The following is a 21094-nucleotide window of genomic DNA, read 5'->3' on the forward strand; positions in this document are numbered from 1 at the left end:
AAGGACAGCATACACGCACAGCATCAGGCATCAAATGCTGGCCTCCATTTGCACACATATACACATATGTGTGCACACACATTCACACATGAACATATGTACAAACACCCAAACACATACTTTTTTTTTTGACAGGGTCTCCTATGTAGTCCAACTTGGTCTTGAACTTACTATGTAAACCAGGCTGGCCTTGAACTTGAAGTGGTCCTCCTGCCTCAGCCTCCCAAATGCTGGCATTATAGGGGTGGACCACTGCAACCCAACATCTGACTTCAAAATTGGGAACCAGAAGCTGGATGTGGTGGCTCACACCTTTGATCCCAGGAACCAGAGGCAGGCGGATCTCTGTGAGTTGGATCTCTGTGAGTTGCAGGATAGCCAGAGCTGTTACACAGAGAAACCGTCTCAAAAAAAAAAAAAAAAAAAAAAAAAAAACCAAAATAAAAATTGTTATCCAGACCTGGATTTTCTTGGCCAGCAATCTGCAGACTTCTCGAGTCATCTCTAACCCACGTCAAAGATTTTAGAGAAAAGGTAATGTCTCTCTAATCTCTGGGCTGCTGGACAGGAGAAGTAACTAATGAAGTCTGTGATCGACAGCATGGAGAGGACAGAAAAGACATCCCTATTTCATAGGCAGAAAGGCAAGAGACACTGGTCTATTTTATAAAGACCACTCTGCTCTTTGTCCTGGGGTCATAATCAGACTTGGGTTCTGCGTCTAGGTGCAGGTGACATTGTAGTTGTGTTTCAACTAAAATCACTATGTCCCCTTTACTTCTGCTTTGTCCTTGTCCATGACTTCTCATAAGAACTTGACAGTGGCCGGGCGGTGGTGGCGCATGCCTTTAATCCCAGCAGATCTCTGTGAGTTTGAGGCCAGCCTGGTCTACAGAGTGAGATCTAGGACAGGCACCAAAACTACACAGAGAAACGCTGTCTCAAAAAACCAAAAAAAAAAAAAAAAGAACTTGACAGTATGTTCCTATGAGTGTGCCCCCTTGGACCCTCTGGAATCTCAGAGACTCATTACAGTCTAACCTGTGTCTTCTAAACTAAGAGGATCCATTGTCACAGCAACTGAAAGCCCACAGACCATCCACACACCTGGGTCTGGCACAGACCTCAGCTGCTGGTCTTGGATTTGCAGTCGAGAGCTGACAGGCAACTAGGACCTTCACACCTACAGAGCAGCCAGCACCTGAGGCTCACTGCAAGGTGGGTAGGGCCACATTCCCCAGAAGTCACAGCTTAGTCATCGAAGCAGAAACCAGGAGATGAGTAAGTTTCTTTCTATACCCACAAGGGAGCTGTCCTCCTAGGGAAAGGTCAAAGAGCAGGTCCTGATTTACATTTCTGTGGGTGTTTCCTTAAAAAATGTAATCACTATATGGCTACCATAAATACAGCTACCTCTATAGTTTAAGGAGAATTCGATTAAATGAGTCCATGCCCTGCTGAGTGCAAAGTAAATCTGTACAGGGTTAGAGAGACAGGGGCCTAGCTGCAATAATTCTTGTGTTCTGATCCGACTTCTGCTGTAGCCAATCCATGCGGGTCGTGCACTGTCTGTTCTCTTACGAGCTCTAAATGTCTCCCAAGACTATGCCACTGTCGGCTGAGTGCTGGTGAGAAGTTCAGAGAACTCACCAGTGGGATGGAATTTGGACAGGGGTTGTTGGTTTGCGAAGATGACCGAGCACCACCGAGCTTGAGAATCAGTGGGCAGACAACAGGCACCAAATAAACAAAGCTCATCTGCTGTATTTGGAATCAGATCATGAATGGCAAAGCTGCTTCCCAGACAGCAATAGAGGGTCCAGGGATATCTCTTTAGAGTGCTCTGAGAGAAACTCACTCCAAATATAAAGTTCTCTCTATGACTCTTAGGCAGCAACCTGAGGGGACGTCATAGGAGAGGCAGCTGGGAGGTGTTGGCTGTTAGAGAAGCGGGGTGCTGAGAGATGCAGCCAAGGTGCTTCCTGGCTTAGAAACTAATACAACGGTCGCTCCCTACCCCAGTGTCCAGAGAAAGATTGCTCATGTGTATGTCCACATGCAGACTACGTGGTATGACCCTAATAACTACAGGTATCATAACATGTATTGAGTCGTGGAGTAGCCGAGCATTGAAGACCGGGTGCTAACTAACAGTGCTCTGCACAAAAAGCTCTGTGAGCAGCTCTGTGCAGCAAGCAGCTAACACCTAAGTCAATGAGCACAGGAGGCCTCCTAGTGGCAAGTTACTTAAAGGCAGAAACCAAAGCCATAGACATGTTCCCAGGAAGTCTTATGTCAGTATTGACAGCCTGACTTTAGTTTTGCATAGGCAGGCTTTCCTTCCTTTTCCTCTGCTCTCCAGATTGCTACGTGGCCAAGGTTGGCCTTCAACTCAACAGTCCCAAGTGCTGAGACTAGAGCCACAACATCCAACTTCCTTGATTGGGGGAAAAAAATAGTCATTTTATGTGTATGAGTGTTTTGCCTGCATGTATGTGACATACCATGTATGTGCCTGACGCTCATAGAGGCCAGAAGAGGGTGTCGGATCTCCTGGAATTAGTTAGAGATGGTTGTGAACTGCCTACGGGTGCTGAGAACCCAACCTGGGTCCTCTGGAAGAGCAGCCAGTGCTCTTCTTCACTGCTGAGCCCTCTCTCCCGCCACTTTCTTCTTCTTTGAACAAAAATGGAGCTCTTGGTTTGACTTACTATGGCCTCTGTAATTCAGGCTGTAATTCTTCACAGAAGGAAGATGCCCTTCATCCCCAAAGCAGGACCAGAAAGTCCCATCATCGAAGATCCAACGCCAGTCAGTAACACAGGTGCTCGGGGGGAGTTAAAGTGTTTATTGATGTGGTTACGTTCTGTACATTCTCCACAGATCATACTAAGGAGTCTGTAGGTGAAGTTTCAATCTGTGCATAGTGGGAGGAGGCATGGCTAGGGCCAAGGGGGAGGAAGGAAGAGGAGGAAGAAATCACAGAAAAATACAAAACACAACAACAACGAAACAGAACCCCAAAACAAAACCAAAAACTTACAACAGGTTACCAGAACCTTCAGATTAAAACAAAACAAAACGAACAACAAAACTCCAACGGTTATGAGCATCAACATCAGCTATAAAAGCATTACAGACTCATGTGAAGGAAACAAAAATTTTCAAAGATTTCCACAGTGTCTACAGATCCAGTTTCATGTACAACCCAGAACATTCTCCTTTCATATAAAGAAGCCTCCTGTGAACTCTCCTGGGTCCTCAGCCACATATTATGGTATTCTCTGAGTGAACAGCAAGGGCTGGGGAGAGTGTTGGGAGTGGAAGTGAGGTACAAGGAGGGCAGAGGGTCAGTGCACTGGAGGGAGATGTCCAGAGAGGAGGGGGCTGCACATCTGGACGCACTTGGTAGAGGAAAGTGGATGGTAACGAGCTACAGTAAACACCAGTGGAATAACAGCACACACTAACTACAGGCTGGCTGCTGTGGAAGAACTGGATTTGAAGGAAAGCACAGTGGATCTCTGTACGCACTGGCCTAACCCCACTTGGTGACAGCTAATACAGAAGCACCCAGACACCCAGCACTGGAAATATCAGGCTTCCAAAGAAACTATACTTTTAAAATAGTTCAGTAACTGTACCACAATGCACTTCAGTTCCACTTAAGTAGCTCAGCAACCTGAAAAGGGGAATACTGCCTTTTTACATAAAAACAAGTAATAAAACCAGCACAGCAAATGAGCCTGAAGAACTGACTTACGTAACGGGGACAGCCTGTGTATATAGTCTATCATCAAAAAATCAACATTTTCCATTTATATAGAGCATGTGTGAGACAATACAATAGAAGTGGCATTTCTAATTTAAAAAAAGAAAACTACATCCATCAGATATCTGCAATAGATCATTTTTTTTTTCATTTCACTTAAGGTTTATATATCATATATTGTTATATTAACATTTTTTAACCCATTTAAAAGAATGGAACTTGCAATCCTACAGTAGTACTTTATAGTCTTAACGATCCAGGAGAGCAGGATGTACGAGGAGGCCTTCCGGCACCACTGGTGGTCAGCAGTCAGGCACAAATGCTGAACCTCTTCTGGCCCACCTGCACCAGCCTCCAGCCAGGGTGTCACACAGCCTGTCCTTAAATCTGCATCTGCTCCAGGTACTTGTAGGTTGGGTTCTCATAACCATGGTTCTGCATCTTGTTCAGGTGACGCTCTTCTGGGGTAAGCATTGGGTCAACCTGTAAGAACAAAGATTGCAGGTCACTGTGGCAGACTAGAGGCCAGCAGAGTGCCAGGACATCAGGCTATTCACTGTCCAATCCCGTGAGACTCAAAGCAGCCCAGCACCCTTTTTTACTGGACAGACCAAACAAGTCCTGGTATCAAGGACACAGAGAAGGGGGGTAAGAAAAAGGTCAGAGAGGTAATGCTTCTCTCTGAAAGCAGAGCTCTGAAAACTTGCTCCAAGTGAGAAAAACAGCTCACTGACAAACTTGACAATTTCAGTTTGGTCCTTGGGATCTACAGGGAAAGAGAAAGACCCCTTCTAACAGTCCTCTGATTTCTATATGCACATCATGTGACCTCACCCAAACGAGCAATTTACAATGACAGGCCATTCCAGAGGCTGTCCCCGGTAGGCAAATCAGTTCTTCAGGCTCATTTGCTGGGCTGCTTTTACTACTTGTTTTTATGTAAAAAGGCAGTATTCCCCTTTTTAGGTTGCTGAGAAACTTAAGAGGAACTGAGGTGCATTGTGGTAGTTACTGAACTATTTTAAAGGACCAGTTTCTTGGAAGCCACAGTGATAACCGGCCAACACTTAGTTTTTGGGCTATTGGAGGCAAGTCATGTCATGCTCAGTTATGAAATTAAGAAAGGGGCCAGATGGTCTGTAGTCATTTCCAGCTTTGGAACTCTACAGCTAAAGCCAGGCTCCAGTACTAACACTTGCATGTCTGCTGTGGAATAATTCCCTTGTACACTGTGAAGATTTGTCACTCGGATTTGTTTAATAAAACAATGACTGGCTGGTAGCTGGGCAGGAAGTTAGGTGGGAAATCCAAACAGAGAATGATGGGAAGAGGGCGGAGTCAAGGAGTTGCCAGCCAGACACAGAAGAAGCAAGATGAGAATGCTGAACTGAGAAAAAGTACCAAGCCATGTGGATAAACATAGATAAGAATTATGGGTTAATTTAAGTGTAAGAGTTAGCAATCAGCCTGAGCTACCAGCCGAGCATTTATAAGTAATATTAAGCCTCTAAGTCAATCATTTGGGAAGCAGCTGCTGGGCATTTGGGAACAGGCAGACAGGAGAGAAACTTCTGCCTACACATGTCTACAGTTTTCTTTGACAGTGCATCATATTCCTTAGTGTATTTATATAATCTAGGAGCAAGAAACATTTTCCACCGTCCACTGAAAAATGACCAGCAAACTACTCCCATTATGCATCAGCAGAGACAGAAGAGAAACAGCTTGCATTTGCTTTTTGTTCCCATCCCCAGCCATTATAAAAGACAGAAAGGTCTGCGAGTGTAACAGAGTACATGCCTAGCATACCCAAGGCTTCTGGCTCGATCCCCAGCAACATAAACAAGTGTGTACACACACACACACACACACCCCTTTCTCACTTTCTAAAAAACACACCAGGGAAATAGTAATATTATTTTTGCTTTCTGAAGCATAAAATGTTATGAACTTCTGATATTGAACCATTTAACTGATTAAAACCCAAATGGATGCGGAAAGTTGGTGACACTCCCTTGAAACAAGGGCAACACAACACAACAATGGCTGGTCTCCAAAATGTAACCCAATAATCCAACGAGTGACACAATTGTTGCCAGCCGCATGTCCAACACAAAACACTCACCCCACCCACCCAACAGTGCAGACCCTCATCAGCTTAGGCCAAGGCAGAAGGCAGCCCAGTCCTTACCTCCACAATCCCATGGCTGATGGTGCCATACTGCCTCTTCCTCAGCATCACCAGGCTGATAACAATGACTGTAGCAATGGCCACGGCAATAACCAGCAAGCCAATAAGGGCACTGCTGCTCAAACTGAAGTCCTCTCTCAAAGGTCCCACAGATTCCTAAAACAACAAGGCACGTAAGAAACCAAGTCCTGGTAACCACCTGGCAGCGTGAGTCAGGAAACCCAAAGAGGACCAGGTGCCTCTCAGCCTGATTCAAAAACTCAGGGCCACATAAAGATCCTGCTTTGTCCACATCATCATCAGATCAGGGAGGATGCCCACTTTTCTAATTTCCACTGAAATTTTCTTTTCTTTTCTTTCTTTCTTTCTTTCTTTTTTTTTTTTTGCATTCTTACGTAGAAATTCGGGAAATCAGGCCAAGAGTCCCTTATTAACTTACTACCAGGGATCTTTCATCTCTACTTGAGCTAAGATGACCGAAAGGAAAAAGAATGAACACTGCCCTTCTGTTCTGGAGTAAACACATACCGGCTCCTCCTCTAGGCCTCCAACTCTCTCGGCATTGAAAATCATTTCCTTAACATCCAGAGTTTCGTCGATGACCTGAAACAGTCACAATTATTAGCATCTACTCAGAAAACGGGAGAGAAATGAACATAAATGTCACTTCTTTTCTATTCCATATGGTGTTGGGAAGCTGTTTCTTTGGTCACACTGATCCAAATCTACTCTCCAAATCTCCAAAAGGAGGGTACAGTAAGTACGGGCAAAGGTGCTGTAAGGTGGCTAGTCCAGTCAGGCTCTTTTTTTGGGAGGGTCGGGAGTGGGGGCGGGTTTCGAGACAATGTTTCTCTGTGTATCCCTGGCCGTCCTTGAACTCTAGAGCTCTGCCTGCCTTTGCCTCTGCCTCCCAAGCGCTGGGATTAAAGGTGTGCACCACCATGTCCAGCTCCAGGCAGCTCTTTATCTGAACTTTCCTCCAAGTAACTGTGGTAGAGACAAAGCTCAGGACAGACAACTAACAAACTACATTTAAATACTGAATCAGGCCAGCAAGACAGCTGAGCAGGTCAAAGTGCTTGCCACCAAACTTGACAGTTTCAGTTTGGTCCCTGGGATCTACACAGAAGGAGAAATGACTCCTAATTGTCCTTTGGCCTCTGCATGCACATGGCATGCATGTGACCACCACCCAAATATTAAAAAAAAAAAAAATTCAGCTGAGAGCAATAAAAAGGAAGTATACAGAAAACACCAGGGAATGCAAGGAGGAATAAGAACAGTGTAAGAAAAACAACAAAAAGCTCCATTTTATTCAGTTTTCTGCTTCATTTTTACTTACTTGAAACTAGCCTCTGATACGTTATTTATATCTTTAGTTGCAGATGAGTTTTTCTACCGTATAGTAAGAGGTGAAGCACTCGAAAAAAAAGCAGCTTCACTGGTCCCCTCCCTTCTACTCTGTGGAGAACTGGCACACACATTAGCCTGGAAGTCCCAAGCACCATGCACCTGCTCCAGTGTACAAGAGGAAATGTGCTGTGCAAAGGACAAGCAGCTCACCATATTTTCATCCATCTTATTCTTACTGTTAATCACTTTTTCTTCTGCACCAATCAGTCCTCCATCTTGCTCTGCCATTCCAGATCCTGTGTAGAAAACGTTCACAGCTGAGTGTGTAGGCAGCCCACCTCAGGCCAGTCTCTCAGAAGCAGCAAATCCCTGCCTGAGGCCCACGACTCCATATGTCACCGCACTGGCATGTCTGAGAATGCACTGTGCTTTGCAAGGATGAATGGTACAAGCATTGCAAAGGACTGATGAAGGAAGACAGGGTGCCTACTGCTCTCCCACCTAGAGGGATGGAATGTAAGTCTTTGGAGAAGCTGAGCGTATCCAGGATGGAAAACATACTCCAACCCTTACATTTACATACTGTAATGAGCACTAGCTATCCAAGAGCACAATTCTTTGGTATCCAGATTCTACTGCATGGATGAAGGAATGCTACCTGTATGTGTGCTTTGAGTCTAGCAGTTTTCTCCATAAGAAATTGCTTCTGCTTTAAATATCAACCCTTGCCATCTTCCACCCTCAAGTCCTCCTATTTGCCCTTCAAGTTTCCGGTTCTCTGGGGAGACATTTCCAGGTTGTAGCACTTAAAGTCAGTTTGTATCTATCTCCTTCTATGTCTCTCAGTGGATTTTCTCCCCCAGACTTCCTACATAGTTACATCCTAAATGATAAGCCTGGGTGAGCACGAGAAAGCAGTTCATCAACAGAGAACCGTAATCGAGGTGGAAAGAGCAAGGATAGCAACTGTCCTTTTTTCAAGGTCAGAAATGGCTTGAGCCAACATCACTGTGTGGCACATAGAATGGCAGCATGTCTGGATTCTGCACAGACGCAGAGAGAGAAAAATCCTTTTTATTTTTAGTTTCAAGCATATGCGTCCTAGCTACCACAAATTTCTTATTAATAACTATATTTAGTTTGTATAGATCTATGATTTGAATCTTTTATAAAGAGACTTGGTAACCAACTTGACGTGCTAAGGTAACTGCCTGCAAGTGAGTGGATTCCAATGTGAGTTTACATTGAGCACTGCGGTCCCGGAGCTGCCAAAGGCAGGCAATAATACGAGGCCCAGCCATAGTGAACTTCTTCATTTCACACCTAGACTTGTTTTCTTAACACAGACCAACAGGAGATTAATAACAATAGACAGCCATGCGGCTGCCTGAGCTTGCAGCCTAGTTAACTTATTAACTCATTACACTATAGCCAAAATGAATCAATTTCTCTCTAAAGCGTCTACTTCAAAAGAAAAGCACAACTTGATACCAGGTAAATCACGGCTGGCTTTGTGTCTCAAATGAAACAACACTGCCTGTCTACCATTCAAGACAGAGGAATCTAGAAGGTATTGACTTACTTAGCACGGATGCTCATAATCAAGACTACTAAATTCTAATTCTGAGCTCTTCCCACCTCATAGTTTTAAAAGCCATAAGGGCAAGATTCTCAGAACACAAAGGGATACTAAACCAACTCATCTAAGGGCTTGCCTTGGTCCGGCTGTCCTAAGGCTTGTCAGTGCTGTAACTCAGGGCTCTTCAACACTGCCTAAGCTTACTTTGGTTTCATAATGCACACAAGTGACTTCAAGAGACCAAAGTTAGTAGTTATATTGTCCCAAAACATTCTTTTAAGTAGGAAAGCAAAAGCCAGTCAAGCTTAACACCTAAGACATACAGTTGAGAGGAATATTAGCATAGTGACTTGCAAGAGGAGGAGACAGAGTTGAATAATACTAACATGCAAAGAATTTCTGAAGAGTTAGATCATACTTTTTGATTCTAAAAATAAAATATGGCATAAATCAGAACACCAGATTCTGAGCCAGGGAATCTCACTTGGTCCACCCATGACCAGACTGCCAAAGCTAAGAGAGTAAGCTCCTAAACTACACGAAGAAGAGGCACTACTGTCAATGACCCAAGAGAGGGACTAGCTAACCATCTGGGGGATTCTGCAGCTGTCACTAGCAACTCAGGCAGTAGAAACCACATGGGCTGTGAAGACAGCCTTGGGTCCAGACCTGGGTCCTCTACTTCTTAAACCTGCCGATTTAGGAAGCAATACCTCAGTGACTTTTTCACCTGCTTAATCTATTAAAACTGAGCAAAAACTCCTACCTAAGAGGGCAGTTTGGCAGGTCAACAAGATGACAATGCAGTTGGTAGAGTGCTTTCCACAGCACACACTGTCTTTGAAGACTGGGGACTCACTGCACCTAGAGTGCCTCTGTCTCTACCTCTTTCCACAGCAGCATCTTGTGTTTAAGGAATACTACAACTCAGGAACATGAGACAAGGGGCACGGATGGAAGGTAAAGACAGCTAAAAGGGGGAAAGGCAACTGGTAATAATAAGAGAAAAAAAGAGAGAGGGAAATTCACAGTCTACCTGACTGTAAAAGTTAAACATATTCTTACATAGACTAGTTATACACAACCATTTGTTAAACTGACATACTTTTTTGACATTGACCCAGACAAAGACTTAGGGAAGCATCTGTTTCCTGGACATCCCCAAAGCCAAGCTTGGGTGGTCACACAGTGACTAGACTCTGCACACTCGGAAAGCCAGGGAGCTTGTTAGTAACATGGAGGCAGGGCTACTCTAGCTCCACTCAGCCATGGCTGAAGAAATGAGGCGGGGAAAGTCAGATGATGGTATGAAACATAAAATGAAACTTCCAACACACTGGGGAAGTGAAAAGGAATGGAGGTCTTAAGGGAACATCTTTGACAAACCAACCTTTTTTCATTGGGTGGTACAACTCCGGCTGAGTGTCTAGCAGAAAGGAAAACAATAAAAAACAATAGCACAAAAGGAGATTAAGAAAGAAAATGGTTTCCTTCTAAGTTCCTCTCTATAAAGTGAACAAAAGGCATTTTTCCTTAAAAAAATATCCCATAAACAAATAACAGTAATCTAAATAGGAAATCACTAGATGTGTCCCTGATGAGAGAGAAAAGTGGGAAGTCAGGATTAGGCCTTTTAAGAGAAATTCTGAAAGAGTCTCATTATTATTTAGCTGACCCCACAAACTATTATTATTTTTAGAAAACAGCAAAAAATGAAGTTAGTATTGATTGTGGTTCGCTGACAGAGAGACAAGGTACTATTAGGCTGAGCTTCACCCATACTGCCCCAACCCAAACAAGCACAGAGAAGGTGCACAATGTGTGGCCGTCCCACAGCCTCATGGAGGTTGGGATCTAGAGTGAGAGTCAGGAATGGAGTGACACCACTTGCCCCACTAGTCTCTTGAGTCCTTAGTACTGGAAGGTCAGGAGCAGTGCAGCTGAACCTCTGAGCTAACGAGTCATGAAGGCACTTCTGTTCAACTCTAAAGGCGGGTTGGATACACATCTTTCCACTGTCTGGTAGCTGCACTAGGCTACTATATCTAATCGGTTATGTGACCATATCCCAGAAGCTGTAGGAACTGAACTGTCAGTGTGGATTCAATTCCACTTTGAATCTAAGCTACGTGACACCCTGGACAAGTATTTAATCTGCTCAAACCTCAGAGTCTCCAAAAGGGACACCCACAGTATCTACCTTCAAAGAGTGCTCTGAGGTCTGAATGAAAGGCATCCAAGTTCAATGCTTAACTAAAGCTGGCACAAAATTAAGATCCCAAAGCCATGGGCCATTTTTATCATTACCACCCTCACCATCAGCAGTAGCAGGAAATAGAATCTGATTATACAAACTAGTCTTAGGGCACAAGTCTCAGCAGCTTGTTTATTTTTGGTACAGACTCTTGATTTTCAGGGACACTTTTAGATCCTGAGAACCAGCAAGAGAATAAAGGAAAACAGGCTTGTGAATCAAAGGATACAGCTTCTCCTCCACCTCACATCAGAGATGGGATCCTGAACCAGTTAGGGCACCTCTTCAGCCTCTCCCCCTAACCTGCCTCCCAAGACTGTTAGGGAAGATAATGATGGAATGTAACTAACCCAAAGGGACCTCATGTAAAAGGGACATCACACAAGAGAAAGCTTGCTATAAAGTGTGAGTAATCAACAAAATGTGAGAAATCTTTCCGATTTCCCTGATATCAAGTGTACTACTTCCTCACAGAACCCAGCACAGTGCCCATATACAGCAGGTGCTTGGGAAATCCATGCCCCCCCCCCCCTCTCACAATGACACACCCTCCCCAAGTCAAGCAGATTTTTAAAAAATGTATTCCATTTTCTAATTTCCTTCTCCTCGCCTCTGCTCCTAGGGATGGCTCTGAGGACCATACATACCTTCATTTTCAGACAGAGATGGGAAGGGATGGAAAGGGTGGAACGGCGGGATCTCCTCACTCTCCTCAGAGCTCACCCGGACATCCACAGGGCTCTCTGAGATGGAGGAGGTGAACTGGTCCATATCTGCTCGCTGTTCCTGAAGGAGCTCATCTAACAAAAATACAGCAGGGAGCAGAGAAGCAGCGTTTGGAAGCAAGTCTAGGCACAGGACCAGCACTCTCAAAAAGGCCAATTCTTGTCACCCCAGAGCTCAAGACCTGGCAAGAGCCCCACAGTCTGCGACCCACCTCCTGCCTAACTCCTGCCCCTATCTACCTCCTGCCAACTGCCTGACTTTATGTGGTCCATCTCTAGAGAAGTCATCATACATAACTGCAACTTCACACTTTTTGGATTATTTCACTATCTGTATCTCTACTTCCACAACGAGAATTCAAGCAGATATTGTCTACTGGTAAACCACTTTACCCTGGAACACACAACAGAAGACAGGATGATATACAGAGTAAACTGGTAACAGGAAACACCCCAGGCCTCTGCAATTTCACACTCTAGAGTTTCTTCCGCTAATAAGAGTGAAGGTCAATGAAATTCAAGGCTCTGTGGCTCCAGGCCAGTACATCTGTCTTCGGAGACTCTGCAGCCTTGTCATGTAAACCTCTAGTCAATTTCAGACTTTCTGAAACCACGGTGTGCTGATGCCTACCTCACCAGCCTTGCTTACTCCTGCCATCACTCCTGAGCCTCACCAAGAGTCCAGTCTGGCCTTGATATAATTGGTACCCACCGATTTCCTCCTGGATTTCTTGAGCCACATAAGGAACTTTGTACAATAGAGAAAGGCTTTGGTTCCTTCTTTCTTCAATTACATGAAGGTGTGTCATCACCTAGAAGCAAGCACAGTATGGAGAAAGGCCTTGTCACTGAAAACGATGAGGTCAGGAGAAAAACACCCACATATAGTTCCAGAGACCCAAAGGCTCTATTTGCTACTGGACAAAGCAGAACAGCTGGAAGAAGTAAGTCTACTACTTTCCTTGCCAGACTAGCAAACCTCTAAAGCATAAGAGAGCACATAGTGTGAGTGATAGCCATTTATCCCCAGAGAGGACAAATTAGAAAAAAGTCATTTTTAAAATATGGTCACGAGGAGCTGCAGAGACGGCTCAGTGGACATGAGCATTTGCTGCTTTTCCAGAAGACTTGTATTCAATGTGTAGCACCCACATGAGAGTTCACACAGGCTGTTAATTCTCCTTCCAGGGATCAGAGATCCTCTTCCAGCCTCCACAGACAACCAGGAAGGCATATAGGCAAAACATTCATCCATATAAAATTTTAAAAAAAAAGCTCACTAGTCAGTTGATTTGGTTTTTATACAAGAAAACTACAATTGTCACTAACTATAGTGAGTAAAGGCCCTGTTTTCTAGGGTGCTAGACTTTAATAAAAACTTCGCTGAGTCTGAGAAAGAGGGGAAGTGCCCGTCACTTTTTTCCCACTAGGAAAAGTCGAGCAGGTACACACACAACTGGACTACTGGCAGGAAGGCTGCTCGTGGACATGGCTTGGTGAAACAATTACCTAAAATTATTAAGGTGAAGACCAGGACTACAAACAAACAAACAAACAAACAAGCAAGCAAACAAGCCAGGTGGCGGTGGTGCAGAGCCAGGCGGATCTCTGTGAGTTTGAGACCAGCCTGGTCTACAGAGTGAGACCCAGGACAGGCACCAAAACTACACAGAGAAACCCTGTCTCAAACAAAACGAAACAAAACAGACCAGGACTAATTTATTCCTATTTAAATTATGGTTCTTTAAAATAAAATTCATAAGGCACGAATAACCCATTTTCATGTGCTCAAGAAAGATTTATCTATGCTAGTGCATTACTTTTCTGAATGCAAAGGCTGTTAATCCAATGATAACAACAAAAGCATCCAAGGGAGGAAAGACAGGTGATGTGATTCAAAGACACAGTAGAGTTCTGCTGCAGCAGCTCAACAAACTCCCGACCACATTACCCCTCCAGCCTAAGCTTGCACTTCCTGAGCTGCTTCTAAAGGGGGCGCTCAAAACTAGTGGACTGGACAGCCCTGAAGCCATTAACATGAAGGGTCAAAATGGAAAAAATTAAAGATGCTTTTACTGTAGATTGATGTGCTTCTGACCTTTAAAAGCAAGATGGAAGCAATTTAATTTTGTATTTGCCATTCTGCCAATCAAATAAATTGATGGGGAAGCACAAGTGTGAGGGCCTTTGCAAAAAATGCAAATGGAATTGCAATGTGCTGCCCGGAGTCCAAGCACATGTAGATACCATTATACTTCCTCAGATGAATTAGGGAGCCATTTGAGAGGACAAGAACCACAGGGTGGAATAGTGGGAATCAGTCATTATAGAAACCTTTGCGCTAAAGAGCCTGAGTGATAGGTTCAAAACACAGGAGCACTAAAAATATATGCAACATAAACCAATTCAGGCTTAAATTTGGGTCAGACCAAAGAAAAAATATTTTACGAGATTGATTTATTTTATTTTATGTGTATGAGTGAGTGTTCTGCCTATATCTAAGTCTGCATATCACATTTGTTCTTGGTACCTCCAGAGGCCAGTAGAGGGCATGTCCCCTGGAACTAGTTAAAGATGATTATGAGTGGATATATGGGTGCTGGGAATCAAACCCCGGTGTTCTAGAAGAACAGCTAGTAATCTTAACCACTGAGCCTCTCTCCAGCTCCCAGGAATCCCTTATTATGTACATAGTAAACCTTTTTTAAAATATCTAATCAGAGATACTTCTGGTCCTAAATATTTGGATAAGGGATACTTATCATGTAACACACTGAGTGTTTATACTGAGTGCTCAGGCAGCACAGGGAACAAGCAATGACAGATGTAATTCAGTGGTCCCATTTCCCTGACATCTCACAAGCTGAGAATAGACTTACAGTTCCCAGGAGAGTTAGGTTTTTCCACAGAATTGCTAATATGGGATGATGGTGTTTTTCAGTTTACTTGCTGTGGATCTTTGTCTCAGGAATTTGCTAATAAATTATCAAATCAGGCTCACAGATGTGTAGCTCAGCTGTGTAGACTATACGCCTAGAATGTGAAAGGCTCCGGATTCTACCTTCAGTACCATAACAAAAAGTCGCTCTCCATTATATTATATTATATATAATAAATATTCCCTCAAAAATATATTTAATATATACCTGAATATATCCCATACAAATTTAATTTAATTTCATTCCTGTGACCCCCTGTAAGATACAACAAAAATATACTAAAAGATTTGGGTCAAACCAATCCAATCCTGACAAGATTCATTTTTCCACCTGTCTTCCAAAGACAGTCCAGAACTCCTGGTGTTTTCCCCCTTCCACTCCATCTAGCGTGAAATGAAACCTTAACACCAGACCTCTACTAGGTGCTTCCTAGGGCCTCGGAAATATCGCTGCCCATAGTCCCACTCTTCAGGCACCGAAGTTCTTTAGTTCTTTCCAACATCCAACTTCTTTTTGTTTTTTGAGACAGGGTTTCTCTGTGTAGTTTTGGTGTCTGTCCTGGATCTCACTCTGTAGACCAGGCTGGCCTCGAACTCTCAGAGATCCACCTGGTTCTGCTTCCCAAGTGCTGGGATCAAAGGCATGCACCACCACCACCCGGTCAAACATCCAACTCTAATGTGAACTCTGTACCTTGGAGGAAAGTAATTCTTCATTTCCTAGTTAACAAACTTAATTTGTATGAGTCCTTGAGTCAAAGGATTCGACTTCATTAGACTCTGTAAAAAAAAAAATTTTTTTTTTTTTTTTTTGGTTTTTCGAGACTGGTTTCTCTGTGTAGCTGTTTTTGGAGCCTGTCCTGGAACTCGATCTGTAGACCAGGCTGGCCTTGAACTCACAGAGATTCACCTGCCTCTGCCTCTCAGGTGCTGGGATTAAAGGCATGTGCCATCACCATGCGACCTGTGAAATTTTTTTTTTTTTAAAGATTTATTTATTTGTTATGTACACAGAAGAGGGTGCCAGATCTCATTACAGATGGTTGTGAGCCACCATGTGGGTGCTGGGACTTGAACTCAGGACCTCTGAAAGAGCAGTCGGTGCTCTTAACCTCTGAGCCATTTCTCCATCTCCCGACCTGTGAAATTTTAACATGCAGATGGTAACACAAACTTCTGCCTAACAAAGGGAGTGAAACTAAGCTCTGAGATCCTATGACTTTTGGGTAAATTATTTTATGATTGTACTCTAAGAAGCTGGGAAGAAGAGTTTCTGGAAGGGCACTCACTCTAAGCACATCTCATGCATATGAATACTCATAATCTGCATGGCTTTCTATTTAAAACAGAAAAATAAAACAAGGATGATGATGATATTAAAGCATCCTCAGAAAAATCAACGAACTATTATATTTGACTTGGCAGTCCTATGCACAGCTCACAGTCTAGGAATACATGAGAAGATTTACTAACATACGGACAAGTACCGAAATAAGAACTAGAAAAACCTGTACAAACGACAGTGGGGTAAACTAAGCTTAGCACAGGACAAACTCACAAATGTGTCTGTCTGAATAAAACTTCAATGGGTACAACAGGAAGTAAAGTGCTGTTTTGTGGCTTTAGAAATCCAATCCCAGGACTCAGACACACTGGGCCAATGTTCCTACCAGCAAGCAAGATCAACGTTTAAGACCCATACAAAGTAATTGCCTAGAAAAGGGTTTCACATACTAATTCAGGTGATAAGTTGAATCAGAAATGAACTGACATAAAAATTTGATTTGGAAACTGGCTTATCTCTTCCTGGCAAAACTCAAGTGGCATACTAAATGTCTTCTAACGAGCACAGCAGCAGTGTGTCTCAGCACCTACTGGAATCCTGTCTACTTTACCTGGGATTTCATCTGGGCAGCCTTTTCTGGGTCAACAGCCAACACGTGCTGGTAATGACGAATGGTATGTAGGCGGTCCTTATTCTCAGCACGGACGTAACGACGCAGAGCTTGTAGAATACGATGTGGCTGCCAAGACCAGAGAATTCAAAGTAGGTGAGGAAAACAAAATCCTCAAAACTGATTAGAGAATAAAAGCTCTACTTGGAAACAAGTAAAGAACTATCTTTCTTGGTAAAAAACCAAACTATGTTCCAGATTCTTCAGCTCAAGGTCCTCCTGTGAACTAATTTTTTTTTCCTGGTGTGGTTTAAAACCTAAATTGTGAGCGAGGTGGTTTTTTGTGTCACTCTAGAGAGAAAGGGATTTCAATGGCATAAATCAAGAAGGACACAAATATTCTCCTGTCAAATACTTCTTAATTAAGAAAAGAATTCCTAGCATGTGTATATCGGAGTCTGTGAGGTCAGTGGGTAATTCTGTGGAGTTTGCTCTCTTCCTCCACCTCTGTGTGGGTTCTGGAGACTGAACTCTGGTTGTCAGGTTTATGCAGCATGTGCCTTTATCCTCTGTGTCACAGCACTGGCTCCTGTCCAGTACTTTCTATGGCTCTCAAAGGAAGAGAGCTTTGATTTAAACACTAAAAAAGCTTGAGACCACTTACTCAGGAGTTCCACTCTGATTATTTTACCCTTTTCCTTTTTTGTTTACTAGGTGGCCCCAGGCTTGCGACTCCCCTGCCTCTGCCTCTGCCTCTGAAGGGCTCAGATTACAAGTGTGCACCACCACTGCCCACATCTTTCCCTTTCCTTTAGAAGATGATTTTGAATGAACTGTTTCAAACTCTTACATTCAGAGGCATGTTTTCCTTCTTTGAAAGTACGGGTACCACAGAGAATCCAGAACTGTAGAACACTAAGTTCCCTGAGCTTATGCTTGTCCACTTGTATATCCCAGGCGGCACACGCAGGCACACCGTGATGGAATGCTACCAAGCTCATATATCCAGATACTAGACTCAGTTCCTTTTCTTTTCTAATCTTTACCTTCAATTTTGTCAAAACTTGTCTTAAAAATCTAATTTTTCACCAAGCTGTATGTTCCATTAAGTACACGCTTTAAACAGGCAACAGTAAGAACATGACTTGGCTTTGAGTCCACTCTGACCCCAACTCACCCGAGGAGGGTCAGACTGCAGGGCAGCCAGGTAATTCTCCAGAGCTATCCGCCGGCGGTCATTCAGCATGGCTTCCACTCGGGCCAAGTGAGTTTCCACAAGCTGCTGCTTCTCGCTGGCTGCTTCCTTCTCTAGAGCTTTAACCATAGCTTGGAAGTGCTAAGCCAAGAAAGAAGGAACAACATGTAATTCATGGCACCAGTAGGAAGTCTAAAAAAGCACCCTCAGGACCTAATACTTTTCTTTGCCTAGTACCTCTGTGTCTCCATAAGACAGTAACAGATTCAGAGTGGCATTAGCTCTGATTTCTATTTAAAAAAAAAAAAAAAAACAAACCTAAATTACATTTCTGTGTTAGAGAGACTTGAGTTTCTGTAGCTAAAATTACTAGGTTTGTAATTTCAACATCTGGTTTTTCAGTGTTCACTATCATCTTTTCCATGTTCTAACAGGACACCAACTTCTAAATCCTGAAGCAGTAACTACCAGGACATGTTTTGAAATAGTTCAGCAATGAATGTGCTGGCTCACACCGGGTTATACCTACTAGAGCTGTGAAGGGAACATTATCTGTGAGCTGCCTGGCCATGTTTACTGGCAGCTTAATGTTGCTGAATCAAATACCCCTATAGAAGATGAAATTGCTTGTGTAAGAATCAAAGCTCTGAGATTTTGAGAGACTGATTAAAAAAAGCCAAGGTCCTCCAGGAAATACACCAGTGATAAGGAGAGAGTTCACCTGATATATACTGAGTTTAAAATGTGTGCTTAGTCTGGGTGGAGGGTCTTTGTTCAGCTTTCAAAGGTACTCTCCCACACACACATAAAAAAATTACAGCATAACACGATCCATTCTCCAAAACCCAGTCAGTCTTATGAACTGCTGTTTCTATCACTAACCCAGCCTGTCCACTGAAGGAGTACAATAGCAATAAATCTGCTGCTAGGATTTTGAGGTTCCGTCTTTACAAAGTCAGGGATAAACTTGCATTCAAGAGCCGTGGTTTTGCCTTTCGGCTTGTCAATGAGTCTGTCAGTTTCTTTTTAATCCAGTAGTGTTGAAAAACAAGTCACAGCCCATGAACAAGATGGCAGAGGGCTTTTGCCAGGAAAGCAGAATTAAGCAACAGCTAAGCCAAGGTTACTTCCTGCACAAATTAGGTGTGCTCTGGGAGAGGGTTTGGTTTCTTTCTACCACGGGCAAGCAAAACTACTGGCGAAAATTCAATGGGAAAGACAGGAGAAAGGAAGGAGAAGGAGAAGAGGGAGGGGGAGAGGGAAGGGGAGGGAAGGGAGAAGAGAGCGGGAGGGAAAAGAGAGAGGGAGGGAGAAGAGAGAGGAAGAGAGACACAACTTCCTTGTAACTTAAGTCCTTGACTAGAAGGAGGAGTTAAATTCAAATTCCTGGGAGTTTGGCCTGACTATATTTGCAGCAGGTCACACTGGACCCTATGTCGCCTTGTCCAGAGAAAGCATCCTACCTGAATTAGGGTCTGTCTCTCTGCTTTGGGGAGGTTCTTGGCTTGAAGCTCTGCCTCTTCCCATTCCTTCTTTACCTAGAACAAAGATCAAAAACACTCAGAGAATAAGCCTCTGAAACAACTTCGCCATTTTCTAAAAATACTGATGGGCACTGAATCCAACTCCGGAAATTGTGCAAAAAGAAACCACATCATATGATCCCTGAGATCAGACTGTTACTCAGAAATGTCTAGGCCTTGGTCATCCCCAGACCTAACCTCAATTCCACGACCTCTTTGTTATATGCCTTGGGCAAGTTACTCTTATGTTTATTCCTCCTTCATTAAAAACTAAAATTAATACCGAATGTTATCAGAACTGATGTCAATATAAGATAATGAGCATTTTGCTAAGAGTAAGTCCAGTGTATAAGACATGAGAGTGGAGCACAAGCCCATCCCAATTCCTCCTGTTATTGCTGTTCTGAGACAGTCTTACGCAGCTCAAGCTGGCCCCAGGCGGCAGGTGCAGCCATGGATGACCTTCAGTTTTGACCTCCCTGCTGCCTCCTTCAAGGGCTGGGTAACAGGTGTGTCCCTCTACCCTGTTTTGTATGGTGCTGGGGACTGAGCCCAGGGCTTTAAGCATGCTAGGCAAGCACTCTCTGAACTGAGTCACATCCAAAGGCTCCAGGCAAGGCCAACCTAGGTTAGACTATGCGTGACCCTGAGGAGGATGTACTAAGGATCTCCTTGCTTTAACTTTTAGAATGCTTCCAAGTAAATAAACATTCCTGAGACTTTAGAATCTTCCCTCTGCAACTAGAAAGTATTAGTAACTATTTTACTTCATCTAATCTACTTTTACAATTTCATAACCCAAGTCTTCATTTCGACAGTGACAAAAAATTGAATTTTTAAAAATAAAAATTTAAAGTCAGCAAGAGCAAAAGAATAACAAGCAAGTACCAGTACAGGACATGTTCAGAAGTGTCTGCGACATCACTGAAAGTAATTTCATAACATGAGAGAGGAGGTGGAGGAAAGGGGTTCATCCACTAGAGGTAGCTCCCCAGAACCTCATGGCATTTTAAACAGCAATGTCCTACTCTTCAACTATAAAATCCTGCCTTGCAGACCAGTTGCCTAGTGTGTATCAGGTCCTGACCCAATCCCTAGCACAAACCAAAAACAATACAAGCACCATTACCCTATCCATTCGATTGCGATGCCGAATTTCCAGTTGTTCCTTAGCCTTCTGGAAGCGGGCGTGCTCATTATCATCCGCTGAGGTCTCAAAATACACATCAACATCATTGGTTGGCAGGGGAGTTGGGGGAACTGAAACAAAGTCACAGAGGGAGTTGTCTTGGGGAGTCAGGCAGATAATAAAGCGCAGGACCCACAGGATGGACTCGATTAGTCTTGTGGCTTTGCTAGAAAGTGCAGGGTGCTGCCGCCTGCCAAGACCCCATTGCTAGACTGCGATGGGCAACCTTCTTGGCATCCTAGTCACTAACCATGTTAGTCCATGTTAACACAGCAGTTTATTGGCAGCCCAAAGCCCTAGCATCTTCAGCACCCACAAGGCATTTTACCTAGGACTGAAGGACAAAGGAAAAAAAAAAAGAGATATACCTGCTTCTACAATCTTCCCTTCAGAGCTTGAAACCTAAAAAATGCCACCCTACTGTTTATTGCTAATGGTATCTAAATGGAAACCAGAGCTGAAATTAGACCTCATGGAGAC

The 21094-nt window shown here is 43.6% G+C and overlaps 1 protein-coding gene across 4 annotated transcripts in view; it reads right to left on the reverse strand.

Annotated features, from left to right (window-relative positions):
* Nucleotides 1–2828: 2828 nt before the first annotated feature.
* Nucleotides 2829–21094, reverse strand: part of Aplp2 (amyloid beta precursor like protein 2) — a 74646-nt gene continuing 56380 nt past the window's right edge. For 2 of the 4 annotated variants that reach the window (XM_059267562.1, XM_059267560.1), the window contains 11 exons: nt 20555–20685; nt 19366–19440; nt 17885–18043; nt 16708–16836; nt 12587–12686; nt 11797–11949; nt 10286–10321; nt 7527–7612; nt 6492–6566; nt 5964–6119; nt 2829–4255 (listed from right to left, as the gene is read on the reverse strand). In XM_059267562.1, the coding sequence (XP_059123545.1) occupies nt 4154–4255; nt 5964–6119; nt 6492–6566; nt 7527–7612; nt 10286–10321; nt 11797–11949; nt 12587–12686; nt 16708–16836; nt 17885–18043; nt 19366–19440; nt 20555–20685 (1202 nt within the window). In that variant the 3' untranslated portion in view covers nt 2829–4153. The remainder of the gene's footprint in view (nt 4256–5963; nt 6120–6491; nt 6567–7526; nt 7613–10285; nt 10322–11796; nt 11950–12586; nt 12687–16707; nt 16837–17884; nt 18044–19365; nt 19441–20554; nt 20686–21094) is intronic. The other 2 variants (XM_059267563.1, XM_059267561.1) reach the window with 1 other exon arrangement.

This window comes from Peromyscus eremicus, chromosome 7 (assembly GCF_949786415.1).
Source record: "Peromyscus eremicus chromosome 7, PerEre_H2_v1, whole genome shotgun sequence".
NCBI lineage: Eukaryota > Metazoa > Chordata > Mammalia > Rodentia > Cricetidae > Peromyscus > Peromyscus eremicus.